General features: G+C 47.2%; 1 protein-coding gene across 2 annotated transcripts in view; it reads right to left on the bottom strand.

Annotated features, from left to right (window-relative positions):
* LOC138526940 (cholesterol 24-hydroxylase-like) overlaps positions 1–19,450 on the bottom strand; it is a 524,604-nt gene that overhangs the window by 87,755 nt on the left and 417,399 nt on the right. For both annotated transcript variants that reach the window (XM_069637830.1, XM_069637831.1), the window contains one exon: positions 13,048–13,132. In XM_069637830.1, the coding sequence (XP_069493931.1) occupies positions 13,048–13,132 (85 nt within the window). The remainder of the gene's footprint in view (positions 1–13,047; positions 13,133–19,450) is intronic.

A 19,450-nucleotide genomic window follows, 5' to 3' on the forward strand; every position in this document is an offset into this window, starting at 1 on the left:
GAAGACCAAAATTCCCTCAAACACTTTGGGGTGTGATTATGTTTCAAAGGTTCCCAGGTCTGATCCTCCGGCCCATATCCTTTCCAATCAACTAGAAAAAGACAGATCCCACAACGGACCTTGGTGTCCAGAATTTGATGAACCTTTTACTCATTCATCTGACCCAATCACAGGTAAGGGGCGTTTCGGGACGATCAACCAAGAACCCCCTTGAATGGGTTTCAGGAGTGAGACATGAAAAACAGAGTGGATTTTCTAAGAGGATGGGAGTTGCAAACAAACTGCCACTCGATTAATCACCTCTGAAACTGTGAAAGGACTGGAGAATCGTGGTAACAAAGAGCTACGACCAGGTAAGCGTAGATTTTTTGTGGACAACCACATCAGCATCCCTTTGGAGTAAGCCAGAGACGCCAAATGGTGGGCAGCCGCATGTCGCTTGGTACAATGTTGGGCCTCCAAAAGATGTTGTCTCACTCCGGAATGCAAAACTGTAAGTGACTGAACACAAGAGTTAGCTGCTGGCTTACTGGAACCAGATAACAGAGGCAATGGCAAAGTGCGGGGATGGTCTACACAAAGAGCAAAAAACGGGGTGGTGCCAGTGGCCGTATGCAAGGAATTATTATAAGCGAATTCGGCCATGGCCAATAAAGACAGCCAGGAACCCTGATGATGGAGTAGAAAACAATGGAGGGATTGTTCAAGAGTTGCATTGATCCTCTCGGTTTGCCCATCAGTCTGGGGGTGATAGGCGCTGGAATACCTGCCTTAGATGCCTAAGGACAAGGTGATGTCCCTCCAAAAACGTGAGGTGAACTGCGATCCCGGATCTGTGACAATAACACTAGGTAGACCGAATCGCCGGAACACATGGGAAATTAATAAGTCAGCCAACACTGGGGCAGATGGCAACCCCGAACAAGGAATGAACAAGGCGTGTTTAGTTAGGTAATGGTGTTGTAACCAGTGATCGGTGGTAAATCCGCAATGACATCCATGGAGATCATATTCCATGGCAACCTGGGCATGGGCAATGGGTGTAACAGTCCCATAGGCTTAGCATGAGAGGATTAACCTTGAGCACAGAGAGCACAAGTCTTGATATACTGACTTGTATCTGCCTTTATGGTAGGCCACCAACTCCATATGTCTAGTAATTCCAAGGTTTTTCTTATTCCTGGGTGTGCAGAAAACTGCGAATCATGGCACCATTTCAACGCCAAAGAACGAGTCGTATCGTTGGGAAGAAATATTTTCTCACGAAGATAGGGTAGTGATTGTATGACCCTGATGCCCTCATCCTTAACGGACTGTGGATTTTGCTCGACCCAGGTAACCAGAAGGGATCTCAACGATGGGTCAACCGTACACCCACATATCACCTGGTGAGAAAGCAATACAGAGGTAGGAGCAGGTTTCGACATATCATTCCCAGGTATACGGGATGGAGCGTCTGCCTTGGAATTGCAAGAGCCGGGACGATATGTGATTGTGAAATTGAAAGCACAAAAAAACACATGCCAACGAGCGAGTCTAGCAGTGGTACATTTCACTGACTGAAGGGCTACCAGATTGCGGTGATCAGTGTACACCTGAACAGAGATTGTCGTGCCCAGCAAATGATGCCTCCAAACCATGAATGCGTCTCTTACGGCTAAAAGTTCTCTCTCAGTAATAGTATAGTTCCGCTCATGAATGGTAAGCTTCCTGGAGTGAAAGGCTTCAGGGTGTAAAGCTGTAGAATCACGACGATAAGATAAGACAGCTCCTAATGCTATATCTGAAGCATCTGCCTCGACCACAAACTGCAGAAGTGGGTTGGGATGTTGGAGCACTGGGGCAGTAGTCAAGGCTAGCTTGAGGTTTCAAAAGCGTTGTTAGCCACCTGGTCCCATGCAAATGACTTCTTACTACTGGTGAAGGCTGTCAAAGGGGCTACAATCTCAGAGAAAGAATGTACAAAACGCCTACAAAAGTTGGCGAAACCCAAGAATAACTGCAACATTTTGAGGTCTTTTGGAACCGGCCAATCAAGAACCGCCTTAACTTTGGTCGAGCTCATCTGTATACCTTGGTCCGTTATGTCGTACCCCAGAAACTCAACGGATTTCACATGGAAAATACATTTTTCCCGTTTAGCATTAAACGAATGCTCCCTTAAACGTTGTAGAACCAGGCGGACATGTTGTACATGATTGTCATAGGAATCCGAATAAATCAGAATGTCATCAAGATAAATGACGAGGAAATGATCCGTCATATCCCTAAAGATATCACTACAAAATGCTGAAATGTGTCCGGAGTGTTGCACAACCTAAAGGCCATTACAAAATACTCAAAAAGACCATATTTGGTCTTAAAAGCCGTTTTCCACTTGTCCCCGTCCCTGATTCTTACTAGATTGTAAGCCCCACGTATTGTAAGCCCCACGTAGGTCTAGTTTGGTGAAGATCTTGGAAGAACCGAGTTGATCAAGGAGAACAGATATTAAGGGAATCGGATATTGATTTCTGATGGTAATGGCATTCAAGGCACGGTAGTCTATGCATGGTCTGAGATCTCCTTCCTTCTCAGGTACAAAGAACATTGGGGAGGCCGCCGGTGAGCGTGAATGACGGATAAACCCAGTTCTTAGATATTTATCGATATATTCTTTTAGAATCATGTCCTCCTTCTGCGTAAGTGAGTAAATACGACCGGCGGGTATTTTGGCCCCAGGGACCAAGTCAATAGGAAAATCATATGGTCTATGAGGCGGAAGGGTCTCTGCTCCTTTAGCATCAAAGACATCACCAAAGGAAACATATTCCTCAGGTAAAGGGTTAGCGACAACGGCTCCAATGGAAGAGATACTGCGTAACAATGGTCGACAAGGATTCTTAGGTTCAGAATTCAAGGAAAAACATGAAGTCTCACAATAGGAGGATACAAATTCCAGTTTCCCGGAGTTCCAATCTACCACCGGATTATGGCGTCTCAACCAAGGTAAGCCCAATATCAAGCGATATTGAGGGGCTGCAATGAGGTCGAAGCTAATGGTTTCTTCATGACCATAACTTGTGGTTAACGTCAAGTCAACCGTTTGTTCCGTGACCAAGCCGGAAAGCAAAATGGAACCATCCACAGTATTGACCATTTCTGGTTGAGATTTCGTGATAACCGGGATGCCCAATTTCTTGGCAAAAGCATCGTTGATATAGTTTCCGGTTGCTCCAGAGTCCAACACTGCATCAATGAACCATTCATGATCTGGAGAATGGGAACATCGGGTAGAAATGGTAAAAGGTCTTGTAGTCAGGGAGTCAAGAAACACTGAGCTCGGCAGATTGACTCCTACTGCCGAGCTTTGGCATTTCCCGGACGCTTTGGTTTTTTGGTATAAGCCTTCAACAGATGTGCTGATGACCCACAGTAAAAACACAGATTGTTCTTTTTTCAAGTTCTTTCCTTGGTGGTCAGCGGACCCCGAACGGCTCCTATTTGCATGGGTTCCGGTCCTCCCCTAACGGGAGTTGGAGGTAACATGGCCAAAGGTGTAGAAGGCATTTTCTCTCCTTTCCTTTCTGCTCTTCGTAGGTCTATTTGGAGCAACATGTCTAAGAGCTCAGGAAAAGTCGTGGGTACAATAGGAACCATGGACAAAGTATATTTGAGGGAGTCTGATAATCCATGATAAAACATAGAAGCCTTTTTATCTTCGGGCCAACCGGTCTCGGCCACGAGTTGATTAAACCGGGCCAAGTATGCCAACAACGAGGAATCACCCTGATGTAAGCTCAAAAGTTCAAGGTCCGTGGCCTGTGTCTTGTACCGGGTATCAAAGACCCGACTCATTGCTGCAATTAGTGCATTGCAGTCAAATAACAACGGACTACCCTGTTCAAGTAACGGGTTGGCCCATGAGGCGGCCGTCCGACCGAGATGAGAAAACAGAAAAGCCGCTTTTGTCAGGGAACGAAGAAGGTCTACATAAATAATGTAGGCGCCACTGATTCAAGAAAGTACAGTAAGTACGTGGATCGCCACAAAACCATTCAGGTTGGGCTAAAGGGAAATGGGCTGTCAGAAACATAGGACCTGTCTCCTGCCCTGACCTAGCCATTCCTGAACCGGAAGGGGCCATAGGATCCGCTACCGGAGGGGCAGCAGGGATCATGCCCACTTGTATCTCATTGATGCATTGTTGAGTAGCGGTATGTGCAGCAGTCATATCCGCTCGTAAATCAGTGACCATTTTCATGATTTGAGTCAAGGCATCGTTTGGGTCCATGGCGGCTTCTGATTATGTCAAGATAGCCTGCTCAAGATGCCCCGGTAGTGTAGAAGAAGAATTCTACCCTACAATGTAACCCTGTGTCTGGATACAAATAAACCAGCACCAGGGGTCAATTGTTTGGAAGAATGGACCCAAACACGTTACAGAAGACTCGCTTCGGGTAAGTGATCGAATTCCAAGATGATACACTTTGCTTTGTAACTACATCAACATCAAAGGAGAGCCGTTACAATATACAAGTGGCCAGCTCCAAGGCCACTCTAAGGCCTGTTGGGTGCCTGTTCGGAGCCACAGGAGCCAGGGGCCACAAACTCTGCCTGTGCTGCTCCAGGCATCACAAACACCGTGTGTAATCACCTTGTTTGCCTCCGGAGCCTCGGAGCCAGTGTCTACTCGGACCTTTAATCTTTTGTGAGTAAAGGGGATACCCTCAGTTTACACTATCGTGCTTTCTGGTATGTCTTCTGCTATTCCGCATTCATAAACATGTGAACTCAGTTTCTTTCACCCTCGATAACTGTTTGCTACATACGCTTATGCTTCCAACTCCGCCGCCTCTTTGCGTTACTGCTGCCACCTCTTTAATAGCTCAGTCATTTTCAGCCCCTAGTGCTTTATGCCTCATGACTGCTATTGGCCGTGCCCTTTGGTCGCTAACTGACCACTGCACTGTATTGTGCCTTATGGTCGCCCAGAGACCACTGTATTATTGTGTAGTGCCTTGTGGTCGCCCAGAGACCACTGTATTATTGTGTAGTGCCTTATGGTCGCCCAGAGACCACTGTATTATTGTGTAGTGCCTTATGGTCGCCCAGAGACCACTGTATTATTGTGTAGTGCCTTATGGTCGCCCAGAGACCACTGTATTATTGTGTAGTGCCTTATGGTCGCCCAGAGACCACTGTATTATTGTGTAGTGCCTTATGGTCGCCCAGAGACCACTGTATTATTGTGTAGTGCCTTATGGTCGCCCAGAGACCACTGTATTATTGTGTAGTGCCTTATGGTCGCCCAGAGACCACTGTATTATTGTGTAGTGCCTTGTGGTCGCCCAGAGACCACTGTATTATTGTGTAGTGCCTTATGGTCGCCCAGAGACCACTGTATTATTGTGCAGTGCCTTATGGTCGCCCAGAGACCACTGTATTATTGTGTAGTGCCTTATGGTCGCCCAGAGACCACTGTATTATTGTGTAGTGCCTTATGGTCGCCCAGAGACCACTGTACCATCACTCTCAGCCCAGTATCTGACCTCGGTTTTTAGACCTACATCTGACCGTCGCACTTAGCCCAATATCTGACTGCTACTCTCAGACTAGTACGTCACTGCCGCATTAATCTCGCTAAGTATTTGTGAACTGTACTCTGCCAACTCTGCCCCGTATCCATCCACGGCAACTAATTCCAGCCCACCTAGCTCAGCTAGTAGTAACAGTATGTACTTCCACATGCCCAACCCAGTTCACCTTGCACAATTCTCCAAACTGACAATTATCCTTACCATCATCTACACGACCATGCCTACAGTTCTGCCTACAGAGGGCCTTGGTGCCCACATACAACTCATCTCTAAACCCTGCAACTTAGAACAAAGGAAGCTTAGACTCCGGGCTCGACTACCTAAAATATTCGAACCTATTACTAAATATAACATTAACCTAGAACACCTCCGACCCAAAATATGCCGACCACTGGTAATCACCGCCCCTCTCAGACACCAACCACACCATAAAATCAATAAACTTATAGCCAAACCTCCGCTCACAGCACAGCTAGAACCTGAACTAAAAGCTGCTCTAATCAATGCCAGATCATTAGTCGCCCATGCCACTGACATAGCAGATATCATACGGGATAATAGCCTTGACTTCATTGCCATTACAGAATCTTGGCTCCACGATGCAGCAGGTCCGGCTCTCACTCTGGCAGTCCCAGAGAATTATACCATTCTCAGAGCTGACAGACTAGACTCGCGCGGTGGAGGAATTGCAATTATCGCCAAATCTAATCTCTCTATGAGAATCACACCCACACCCTCCCTCAAATCCTGCGAGCTTCTCTCTATCAAATTACCGACTGCAAACTCCCAAACATTAAATATCCACCTTATCTATAGACCCCCTGGCCCCGTCAGCACCTTCACTGAAGACATCACCACTGTTATCTCTGAGAAGCTAAAAGAATCCTCCCAAACACTAGTACTAGGAGATTTCAATCTAGGGCTCAACGATATCAACGACCATCATGCTACTGCCACAGGCAATACTCTGTCAGTGCTAGGCTTCACGCAGTTCGTGAATACTTCCACACATATCAAGGGAAGAACACTAGACTGGATTGCCAGTCACAACTGCTACCCCTCTATAACAGCCATCACCCCCCAAATATGGTCTGACCATTACCTTATCTCTTTCACCCTCAACACCAAAAGACCCACAGTCTTAACACCCACGCCAGCCACACCCACCTTAACGAGAAACAAGAAAAACATTACAGCCGACAATATTCTGCCCCACATCCTACCCAAACTAAATTCCCTACCTGACCACTCTGACCCAGGCATCCTAGTGGATGCATTCAACGCAGCCATGTGCTCTGCTCTTGACAGTATTGCTCCATTTAAACTTCGGATCAGTAAACCCAAAAAGCATTTGAACTCATGGTTTACACCCCACCTAAAAAACCTAAGACTACAGAAGAGAAAATGCGAAACAGCTTGGATCCGACATCCGACCGCTGAAAATAAAACTAACCTAATTAACATCTCCTCGCAATACAAAAGAGACATCATCCTGGCCAAACAAGAAACCTATAATAATAGGATCTCCCAATCCAACTCCAGCATGAAGGAGCTATTCTCCATCCTAAAGGAATTGGAAACTCCTATCACAGTACAGGATGACTCCATCAAAGACAAAACTTGGTGCACAGACATACAACTAGCACTAACCAACAAAGTATCCAACCTCCAAACAAAAATTGCCCTAAAGAAAGCCTCTCTGCCAACTCAACCTCTGATAGTCAAAATTCCCTCATCCAACAACCCAGAATCCACCCAATTCCGTTTCTCCAAGGTCTCAGTAATTGAGGTAGAGAAGACCATTTTGACCCTCAAACCTTCTAATTGCAAAGGCGACCAATGCCCCGCACAACTGATCAAGGATGCGGCTAGGGATTTAGCCCCCTTTATCACAAAACTTATCAATGCCTCCTTTACTACGGGCACCATCCCCCGCAATCTAAAGGAATCTTGGGTACTCCCCCTCCTAAAAAAGCAAACATTGGACCCCAACATTCCTACTAACTACAGGCCCATCACCACGGTTCCCTTCCTACTAAAAATATTAGACAAGGTAGCATACACCCAAATCCAGAACTTCCTTGAGATGAACCATCTCCTCGGCACCCGCCAATCCGGTTTCCGTCCGCAACACGGCACAGAGACTGCCCTTATCGACCTAAAAGCCCAAATAGATTCACTCAGAGACGAGGGAAAACTAGCTCTCCTCCTCCTTCTAGACCTCTCAGCCGCCTTTGATCTGGTGGACCATAAAGTCCTATGTAATCACTTGGACTCGGCTGCCCACTTCTCAGAGGAGGCTATAGTCTGGATTCAATCATTTCTTAGTGACAGGACCATGAGGGTGTTCTCCCCCGCAGCGGCAGCAGACCCTATCCCAATCACTTGCGGAGTGCCCCAGGGATCCTGCGTCTCGCCGACACTCTATAACATCTTCACCAAGCCACTCTTTGACGATCTTGATAATCTGGGTATCACCTACACTAACTATGCAGATGATACTCAGATTCTCTTACCACTTACTGGGGATTACGTCGAAGATCTGGCTCTGGTGAATAGAGTCTACAGCATCGTTCAGGCATGGATGGCCAACCATGGCCTATGCTTGAACGATGACAAAACAGAGCTCATCATCCTGGGCACGGCAGCCCGTATCTCCAAACTTAACCAAAACTACTCCGCCTTCATCATCGATGGCAACACTATCAAGGTCGCCAGAGAAGTAAAAACCCTAGGTTTTTACCTTGATGCGACACTATCTTTCACCAAACAGGTGAACTCACTGTCATCATCCACTGCCTATACATGCAAGTTAATACGAGCTGGGAAACCATTCCTTTCAGAGGACAGCTGTCTTATTCTAGCTAGAGCCCTCATTTTATCGAAACTAGATTATTGCAACGCCCTCTACATAGGGACTACCAAACAAATCATCCACAGAATCCAAGTGCTCCAAAACAATGCACTTAGAGCGGCCCCAAGTATCCCCAGAAGTGCATACATTTCAGAAATAAGACGAAAACACAAATGGCTTTCCACCCAAGAAAAAATCAACCTTAAATCTGCGTCCCTTATCCACAAATGCCTAAACAACAAAGCTCCCCGATACCTCTCAGAACGCTTCAACAGGAAAAATCCAACGAGACTCACAAGGACAGCCAGCCCCAACTGCCTCCTAGTGCCCAGATTCAAACTAGCCACCATTGGAGGTTCCAGCTTCCCAGTTAAGGCAGCACAGTTATGGAATTCCCTACCCCTTGCACTCAGATCTGACCAAACCTTCAATAACTTTAGAAAGAACACCATAAAATGGCTTATTGAGAATGCGACATAGCGTATGTCACTTTATACGTAACGTCTTCTTATAATGTTTGTACTAACCTGCTTTTACTGTTTGATCGCCATAGATTTGACTGTTTAGCTACGCCTTATCTGCTCTTGCACTTGCCCTACCCTGTAGATTCGAAATGTCCACTATGCCTGTAACCTGTAACGTTAACTAATCTGTAACCTGCAAACGTTAACTAAGCTGTAAACCTCCTTGTTCTCTTGCGCCCTGCTACCCTAGGGTCTGGTGCGCACAATAAATAAATAAACAAACAAACAAACAAACATAGAATGCTTAGTACTTACAAAGACCAAACTGGATAGTGAAGACAAGAATATGGACAGACACTTCTTACCATGGGATGGTCAGGTGATATTCCAAATAGAACAAATGCTCCCAGTAAAACCGCCAGGTACAGAGGGGTATGGGACTATTCCCGCCGGCACGCAAATGCCTATGGGTAAGGAAGTGCGGCAAGGAATGCCGACGAAACGAGGACGCTTCACCCTCTCCCTGTAATGGTACGCCAGCAGTCTCTAGTCCGTACCAGGGTGAGGTGAGGAGGAAGGTACCGGCAGTCTTGTGGAGCCCTTGCAGTCGTGTGGATCCCAAAGAGTAGTAAACAATCCAATGAAGTCCGGGTCGGTAACGAGCTGGCAATGAATGGTGATCAATCGTGAGACAAAAACAGTCCTGAAAGCAGTCCGGGTCAGCAACGGGGATATATTCAATAATGACAAGGTGTGAGGCAGTAGACAATCCTTGGAGAGTTCCGGTTCGGCAGCGGGAGATAACACAGCAAGAATAAAGCCTGTTGCAGTTTTGGGGGAATTCCGAAATGGTAGCAGGAAGGCAACAGGTACGTGTGAGGGACACAAAGGACGACTAAGGCAGGACGGGTACACAAAGAATGGAAGACTTAACTTCGTGAAACCAAGGTGCAGACAACTCAAACGGGAATATAGGGCAAGGCAGGATTAACAAAAAAGGTAAATAGCAGAAACAGAATCTTGATCAAAAGAACGTAGCACACTTCATGCAAAATCAGAAGCAATGAACTCACTGCAAACTAGAGCTTATCAAGTTACGGTCACATGACCATAACGTGCGTCTGACGTAGAGGGAGTCAGTGTCCCTGCCCCAATTTCCATGGCAGCTGCCACCGTGACCAGAAGGAAGGATAACTCTTTACGAACTTGCTGTGGCAGTGAGTTAACCCTTTTTTTAAGAGGGAAAGAATGAACCTGTGCCAATGATCGATGTAAATGGCGCATTTTGAAATGCTCCTGTTGTGTCTGACAAGACGAGGACGGCGTTTGCCTTGTTCGATTCTTGACACGCCCACCTCGATTCCTGACATCTCCTCCCACCTGGGTCCCTATGACCTTGTGACAGCTCCTCCAAAAGCCCTGCCAACCTAGTTCACAGACATCCATCCGATGAAACGAGTGTCAACCGCTGCCTTTACTTCCACCTTCATTCCCCCTTGCCCACCCAACTCAGACTCTACCTCCGCTCAGCAACCTCTATCTTTCCATCACCAACACTCTTTACATCCTTGACCCAGTCATGAGGATCCGCCTGAAACCTGCCTCCAAGTGTAACACCTGGTACAACTCCGAACTTGCAAACCTGAAACATAAGTGCAGGGCTGCAGAATGGAAGTGGCAAACTTCAGGCTCACCCTCTGACAGACTGGCCTGCCGCGTGCTCCAAAGGCAATACAGACTATCCATGCCAAAAAAAGGGCCCACATTCAAGCACGAGTATCTGGCGTGTCCAGCAACACAGCTGAACTCTTCAAAATCTACACAGAACTTGCCAACCTGTCCACAGTATCCTCTGCCCCTACTCCTTCCCAGGCGCTTTGCAATTCACTCCCCAGTCATTTCACCTCGAAAACTCAGGACATACTGAACAGCCTTGTCAGGCACTCTTCCAACCCATCCCTCCCCCCTTACCTTCCCTAACAACTCACCCTCCTCCTTCCTCCTTTGCCTCTGTCTCTCCGGAAAAAATCACTAGAGTTGTCAACTCCATGAAGGTCTTATCCAAACAAGTTGCCCCTTGCTCATCCAGAACTATTGAGGACAACTTTCCTCTCTCGCCCCTGCTCTTGCTGATCTTTGTAACCACTCCTTTGGTACTGGTTCTTTTCCATCCTCCCTCAAGCACTCCCTTTAGTGCCCCTCCTTAAAAAATCATCAGCAGACCCTTCCTGCCCAGCCAACTATCGCTCCATCTACATCACCCGTTTCCTGGGGAAACTACTTGAGAAGTTGGCCATGCTCCAACTTAACCTCCACACTGAACTTGTTGGCAGTCTCCACGACCATCAATCTGGATTCCGAGCATCCAGAGGCACGTAAACTGCTCTTCTGAACACCTGGGGCTCTATTTCTATGCCTTGGCTCTTTAACATCTACCTTACTCTGCTGGGATAGCTCATTTCCTCCTCTTCCCCCAACTTCCAGTGCTATGCTGATGACACACAACTCTTCTTCAAACTTCCTACAGACGCCCATGCACCCTCCATCAACCCTGACTGCCCCTCAGCCATCCAGGCCTGGTGTACCTCCAATGAACTTTGCCTCAATGCCAGCAAAACAGAGATCCTCCCTATTGGGACCTCGGCACCTGACCTCTTCCCTTCTCACTGGCCGCCTTCCTTGGGCTCTCATCCTGCTCCCTCTTCGGAAGCCAGAAACCACAGTCATCTTCGACACCCCTCTCTCTCCTTCCTTCCTCATACTTAGGACGTTGCCAAGAAGTCCACTTTAAGCTTTTCCTTCTTAAAGGAATTCTACCTTTCCTCACCTTCCCCCAGAGTCTCAATGTTACCCGGGCTCTGGTTCTCTCTAGGCTTGACTATTGCAAAAGCCTCCTCAATCTACCTTTGTCCACTCTCGACCCCGCCAGCTAATCCAGAATAGGGCAGTGAGACTTATCCTTGGCCTCAAGCCCAGGAACCACATCTCTCCTGCCCTACAAAGATTTCACTGCTCCCAAATGCAGCACGGATTAAATTCAAATTCCTCTGCATCATCCACAAGGCTGTCTGGGGCCAGGGAACACTATCTGCAACGCTTTCTGACTAAATAGCCCCCCTCTAGACACCTACGTTCCTTTGGCACCAACACCTTGTGAGTAAAGCGGTTTGCTAAACAGGGGGAAGGTGGTTGAAGGCTTTCCTAAGCGGGCTCCCTTTTTTGGAACAGCCTCTCCCTCGTTCTTCGCCTTGAGCAGGACTTCCTTAAGTTCTGGAAAAGCCTCAAGACCTTCCTCTTGACCTCTTCCCTCCCTTCTTCTCTCTCCCTCTCCCCTGCTAATCGCACAGTAGTTTGATTGCTGTGCAGGGCCCTTATGCATCCCCAGAGCCCTGCCCTCCCACTTCTTATCCCAGCTGCTGTCTATCCTCTGCACTTGCCTTGGATCACCCTCCACCACTGGAGGTTGCACTTACCTTACCTCATAGCACTTCGCCTGCTGCTATTCATGAGCACCACAGCACCTATCCCATACCTCTCACCCCTCTGCACTTGCACGTTCTGAACACTCACAAGGTATAGTAGGTTGATTTGTCTCCCCCTCCCCACTGTATTCTTATATTGTTGCATTTAACTATTTAACATTGTTGTAATTACACTGTCCGTCATCCCCTGTCCCCTCCCTGTTGCCCTGTGGATACTTTGAAACAGTATTTGCTTCCTGTATAGGCACCCAAAAAGTGAACAATAAATAAATAAATAAATGCATTTGGCTTAACCCTGCTTGATTTAACAGATGTGTAGTTAGGACTCACTCCCCCAGTAGAGCCCCCGGTACAGCAGTTTAGAGTATTTGACATTTAGCATAGCTGTTAACCCTGCAATAAGATTTTGGGGATTTTTTCGCAATAAAGTAGTTTCCCATTTTCATTTTTCAAGATGAGCTTAGTGTACCTTCCATCTCCATCTATCACTCATGTCAATGATATGTTATGATATATGATAGATATGATATGATAGGTTATTTATAATGCACTTAATACCCAGAGGTTTCTAAGCGCGGACCTGGGGATCGAACCTGTGTTGCTCTGTGTCGATTTCCTTCCAAGGCGAGCACGTTGCTGCTGAGCTATCCTCCCAAGTTTTGATGTACCTGGTTTAAGTACTGCAACTTGCCAAGATCACTGTAATCAACGTCCCTCTTTGATCCAATGACTTCATCAATCTCTGCTTGAAGTCTGGGGTATAAGAAAAGAGAAAATATCAAACAATTTGTGCAGCATCAGTATGTCACTGTTACAATTAGGCCATATGGATCCTGGTGTTAACCTGGTGATGGTCCAAGATCCATAAAGCTAGAGAGAAAATCCATGTCTAGAAATGCTTTTGGCCAATTGCAAGACACTATAGTGCAACAGTTACAGCCCATGGATAGGCCAAGCAAAATGCCCGGAATGTGCCCTAGAATTCCTGACATAAATTACATTCTGAGTCCCAGTCGTGATGCCCGACTCAGATAATCTCTGCTGCTGCCTTCCTCACACTTACCCCTTTACTCTTAACTGAACTCAATTGACTTCCATTTGCCTGCTGGTGACGTCCACCTCAGTTTCCTGCCACTCTTTCATCTCTTCAGAAACATAAAGAGCTGATCTTGTTGCTACAGCTACCGTGTTTTATTTGCTTGGTGGCCATCTTGAGATGGTAATCCTTCCTTCTATGAGCCTCATTTATCCCCTTCATGCAGGGTGCACAAAGGAAAAGTCAGGATGGGTCATGATAGCTTTAGATAATGGGGACCAGGACATTCCAGGAACAACATTTGATGGGATCAAGGGTTTCCTATGGAAGCAAGGTGGGTTATGTTAGGAGCAGAGGTGGGGCAAAGTGGAGTATGAAGTGGCCTAAAAAGGGGAGGGATTTGGAGGTATCTTCTGTGGGGGGTCGGGGGTACATAAAAACATGAGGGTCACAGGGTTTTCCCCATGAATGCACAAATCAAATTAGAAAATTGGCAAATATAGGCACCCCCATAACAGTGGGAGAATAAAAAAGGGCAGAAGTAGGAAAAAATGACCAAAGAGGCGACTGGGATAATGACCATTACCCAACTTGGATTCCTCTGCATTTGCCTCTGGAAATAACCTGTTGGCAGATCATTATCCTACAATCATGACCCCCCCCCCCCCTCCCGCTGCACTCGGTGTGAAGGCCCCAAACAACTGCTGAGGAATATCTGAGTAAACGAAACACATTAATGAAAACTGAAGGATGTGGTTGGCTGTGGAGGAGAACTAATGCCAACTGGAGTGCTGGTTTCCAGACAAACTGGTGAAAGCAGCCCATTCTGAAAGAGATGAGCAGGTCAGATCAGAGACTGATTTCCAGGCAGCTGGCAAGGGACATTTCTGATAGAATAACTCCAGAGTAAAAAGGGCCCTGCTGATTCTGCAAAATAAGAAGCCACAGTTAAAATGTAAGTAAGAATCTCTGATACAATTCCATATTGCTTATTGCGCTGGCCACTCTAAATACCAGTAATAGGGGGCTGGAACAAAGGGAGATGCTAATTTGACAGGGATACATGTGCAGTGTTAAAGAATATCTGAAGGAAACTGAAAAGAAATATAGTGAAAGCAGTATGCAAACATATGTAGTTGCACACATATGTAGAGATAGAAAGTTGCACACAATCATGTTTAGAGAAGAGAACACACATGGGTAAAGCAGGCCCTGCACCACATTCAGTTGGGACACTAGGAACAGTTAACAATCCTCTGATTCTGTAAATGGTGGGCGTCCGAGAAAATGAAGACTATTTTGATTCATTTAAATGTGAATTTTTTTCCCCTAATGCTCAAATTATTTTGTGAAATTAATGTTTTTAGAGATATTTATTGCTAAGAAATAGAAGTGTGTTTAGAAAGCCTACTATTCTTTAGAGCTTAATATGCACTGACACATCTGACTGCTTCACAACTGATTCTCTGGAGAAAGCTTCACCTATGTGGCTAGGGAAAGGCAGAAGCCACCTCACTCAGGCTCTGGGGGTGTCTATCTGCGGGGGGACTGCAAAGGGGAGGGCAAACTCCAGGGAGGCAAGAGACATATTGAGTAAAAACAATACTTCAGATATACCTCTTAGTAACAGCCATGTATCTTTTCACTCAATTGTGGCTTATAGTAGCGTGGATCGTGAATTCCCACTTTCTTCTAACCAACAACACTGTTTGCCGCCCCCCCTTCTCAAGTAATGAGACGAGGAAGAGGGATGGAGTAATGTTGATGACCATGCGTACTAAACCAATGGCACTTTCTAGTCGTTGGAGAATGCAAAATCGGACCAGACATTTAAAATGGGCCCAGGTGAACAGCAAGAGGGAAAGAAGCAGGCAGAGAAGCAGCAAGACTGGCAGATGCTGCAACTAAGGCTAACTTGGTCTGACGCTGTTCAGAAGACCGGGAAGGAGCGGACTGCCGAATGCTGTGCAGAGGATGGACAGCGTGCGGAGAAGCGAAACCAGAGGAAGTTTGCAGCGTCCCTGCAACCGCACGCAGACAGAGGAAAGCCGAAGCAGAATGAAATGCGAGGAACATCGAAGCTGCCACAGAAGTTCGATAAGCCTGAGGAAAGTTAACTGGTTACCAGGGCACTTCAGGGTGAATGCCGCGTACGAAACAGTGCATGAGAGACCAAGAGAAGGAACTGAAACAGTTGACACCAATGCATACATTATTGCGAGTCAAACTAAAGATGGTATATTTGATACCAATATGGATATTGATAAGAGTCCAAGGAAGGATAGTGAAACTGGTACAAACAATATTAAGAACCATGACGATAGAAAAGTAAAACTAACAGACATTATTAAGAAAGGGTTGGTGACAAAGCATATGAAAAGGATTGTTATCCAGATAAAACAACGAGTGAATGAAAGGTGGAAAAACCCTGGCAGCATAGTGAACCAGGCAATGTGGAAAAGGCCTGGCAGGATAGTGAACCACTCAATACGAGAGTCTTGTATCCCGCACCAGTTAGGTAACATTTCACTTACTGCTGTTTTAACTTTTATTTGTGGACTCTCCAACATTTTGCTTTTGTTTCAGCCTCCTGACTTGACTTTCTGCCAGTGAAGCACAGCGTTCAGCTGCACTCCACTGGGCTTTCACTCATCGTTATGGGGAAACAGACTCGTCCTTCTGAATGCCAGTACTGGGAAACTTTATTTACCTTAGTCTTATGACTTTGGACAATGTGCTAGGAGTAGACTGGTGGCAGCAGAAGCTTTTTCATGTATTTTTATGAACTTTTACTAAGCCATACCGCGCTTACCGCATTTGGCTCATGACTCTGGCTGGTGTCCATCACGGCCATGCCACAAGGTCTTTTGTCCTCTCCTATGGCCATTTTGTCTGTTGGCCTTCCTCATGCTCTTTGTGACCGAGGAAGTCCTTATTTGGGCATGCATTCATCCGAGAAAGTCAGCGCTTTTCACAGCCTAATGCATGTCACATGTGTGGGTACACAGGAAGTGCGCTGGGACTGTCTGGTCCCAAGCCACACTACTCTCGATGCCTTCATCCACAGCAATAGTTTGCTCTCCACTCACCACCCCGCTCTCCTGGTTAGACCACTCCCTCCTCTCCTCTCATCTGGGTCCCATCAGCCCTCTGACAGCACCTCCCCCAGCTCTGCCAACCTCGTTCACAGACATCCGCCCTATAAAACGAGTGTCAGTCACTGCCTTCGCATCCATCTTCATCCCCCCTCTCCTACCACTGCAGACACTAACTCAGACTCTGCTCTCAGCAACCTCCATCTTGCTATCACCAACACACCCTGCATTCTTGCCCCAGTCAGGAAGATGTGCTTGAAACATTCCACCAAGCATAACACTTGGTACGATTCTGATCTAGCAGCCCTGAAACACAAGTGCAGAGCTGCGGAAGGGAAATAGCAGACTTCAAGCTCATCTTCTGACAAACTGGCCTGTAGCCTTCTTCAAAGGCAATATAGTCTCTCCATTCATTCAAAGAAGAGGGCTCACATCCAGCCTTGCGTCTCTGGAGCCTCCAACAACAAGGCTGAACTCTTTAAAATCTGAAAGAACCTAGCCAATCCTTCTGTAGTCTCCATATCGCCTCATCCCTCCCAGGCCTTCTGCACTGCGGCCACCCACTTCACTGCAAACACTGAGGACATCATGAGTACTCTTTCTTTCTCCCCTTGCTCCTTCCCTCCTCCCATAACCCTGCCACCTCTGGCCTCTCATTCCCCCCCAAGCCATTCTCTGCTCCTTTTCTCCTATCTCAAGAGATGAGGTCACTAGGGTTGTCAGCTCTATGACAGTCTCCTCCTATTGGGACTCCTGCTCCTCACCCACTATGGGCTATCCCCTTTCTCCTTTATCTGAAGCCAGAAACCTTGGAGTCATCTTCGACTCCCTTCTCCCTTGCCTTCCACATATCTTGGACCTTGCAGGGAAGGCCCATATTCAACTCCACCTCCTCAGAGGTATCCTTCCTTTCCTCACTTTTGCCCAGAAGCTCATGTCTCTAGAGCTCTGGTACTCTCTAGGCTGGACAACCGCCTCTTCCTTAACCTACTCTCTTGCTCTCTCCGCCCCCTTCATCTTATCCAGACTACGGCTGCAAGACTTATCCTTGGCCTCAAGCCCAGGGACAGTATCTCTCCAGCCCTAAAATCTCTCCACTGGCTCCGGGTAGCTGCAAGGATCAAAATCAAATCCCTCTGCATCACCCATAAGACTGTCTGGGGCCGGGGACCACCCTATCTACAACTTGCTCTGACCAAATACTCTCCCTCTAGATCTTTACGTTCTTCCGACTCTAACTCGCTGCATGTCAAGCACTTCCCTAAGCAGTGAGCTGTTGGCCTTTCTCTTTCCTCGGCCGGCTACCTCCTCTGCAACAGCCTCCCCCTTCCCCTCAGTCGTGAGCTGGATCTCCTCAAATTCCAGGAAGCTCCTCAAGACTTCCCTCTTCACCTGCTCCTTCCCCTCAACCTCCTGTGCTAAACCCCACGGTCACTGAGATTGGTGACCTGGGCCCTTACGTGTCCTTCTGGGTCCTGGCCTTCTGCGTAATCGCCTTTAGACTCTGCCCTCCCCCAGCACTTGCCTTTGGGCACCCACCGGCCTGTGTTGTCCCACAAACCTGCACTTATTGTATTGGCAGGTGACCACTCTTTACTAAGTGATCTCTGGCAGGCACTTACCTCTTGCCTGCAAAAGACTCTCTGGCACCCCCCCTCTGTAGAACCACTAGCGATTACCCCTCTTCCCTTGTCCCTTCTCCCTCTCTCTGCACGTGCCGAATGCTCACAAGGCCTAGTAGAACCACATCTGTCTTTGGTCATCTGTGTTATTTTAGTTTCCTTTTGTTGCTCTGTTGCCTCCTCTTTTGTTCCCCTGTTCCCTCCCCTTTGCCCCGTGGGCGCTTTCAAACAATTCCTTGATATATAAGCGCCTTACAAATGCACAATAAATAAACTGGTGCCAGGATGTCTGGTGTGCATGAAAGCCTGAGAGATACAGTGGTTCCTGATTGGACCACTGCTGGCGTGTATGAGGAGCACATCTCCTCATTGACCGACTATGAGCATGCGTATGAGCATGCCCGTGGACTTTAGGATATGACGAGGGGTCCCGAGTGTAGACCCGGATCTGCGGATCATCCATAGGTCCAAATAGGCCTACACACGGAGCCAAGTATCCAGAGACGCGGAGAAGATCCATGGACTATCCGGAACTGCGCAGAGAAGGTTTGGCACTCTGAGCCTGCTGTTGACCCGGTAGAGCCCTGCTTTGCGCTCAATCTCTGAGGACCTGCAAAGGTGCTTCAACTCCATGGAGTGGTGGGACCAATCACTCATGACACCTCCTTGGTGATTTCATTGTCCTGCATTTGTGACCAGAGATCCAGTAATTCTTGTCGTACTACTGTGTGTGCTCTTCCAAGACTTCAGATCAATCCCACTACTCCGGAGACCAAGCCTTGACTGCTCTCCAAGCTACCTTGAATTGACCTGGCTAACTTTGCAGAAGTGTTCCCTGTTTCACCAACAAGGGTGGCCTCCTGAACGTCTCTTTACCAGAGCAGGGTTCGGATATCCAGTCTAACAGCACCCAAGTAAGAAAGTTGTAACACCATGGCAGGTGAGTACACCAGGGGTAGGAAGAAGAGTAAGAGAAACAGGGGAATTAAATCCCAAAATGAAATTGTCGAACATTGGAAAAGGGAGGACCCATATACCTTTATAAAGCGAAGTTATAAAGTTGCAATACCATGTAGGAGAGTACACCAAGGAAACGGAACATTTGGGGACCTACTGAAGAAAGCTTGGAAAGCGCTACAAGAGTTACGTAGACGGCTCTTTGATAAGGGGAGAAAAACCAGGAGAAGTGAGTAATTCTCCTGGTGGAAAACCTTTTCTTTTGCTTTGAACTTCGGGAGCTAGCCAGGAGAAAGGCATTCTTCTAGACTTTTACCTTACCAGATACCAGGAGTACCAGGAGTAGGGAGGCATTCCCCGG

Source organism: Ambystoma mexicanum, chromosome 14, assembly GCF_040938575.1.
Source record: "Ambystoma mexicanum isolate Mex_15411 chromosome 14, UKY_AmexF1_1, whole genome shotgun sequence".
NCBI classification, from domain to species: Eukaryota; Metazoa; Chordata; class Amphibia; order Caudata; family Ambystomatidae; genus Ambystoma; species Ambystoma mexicanum.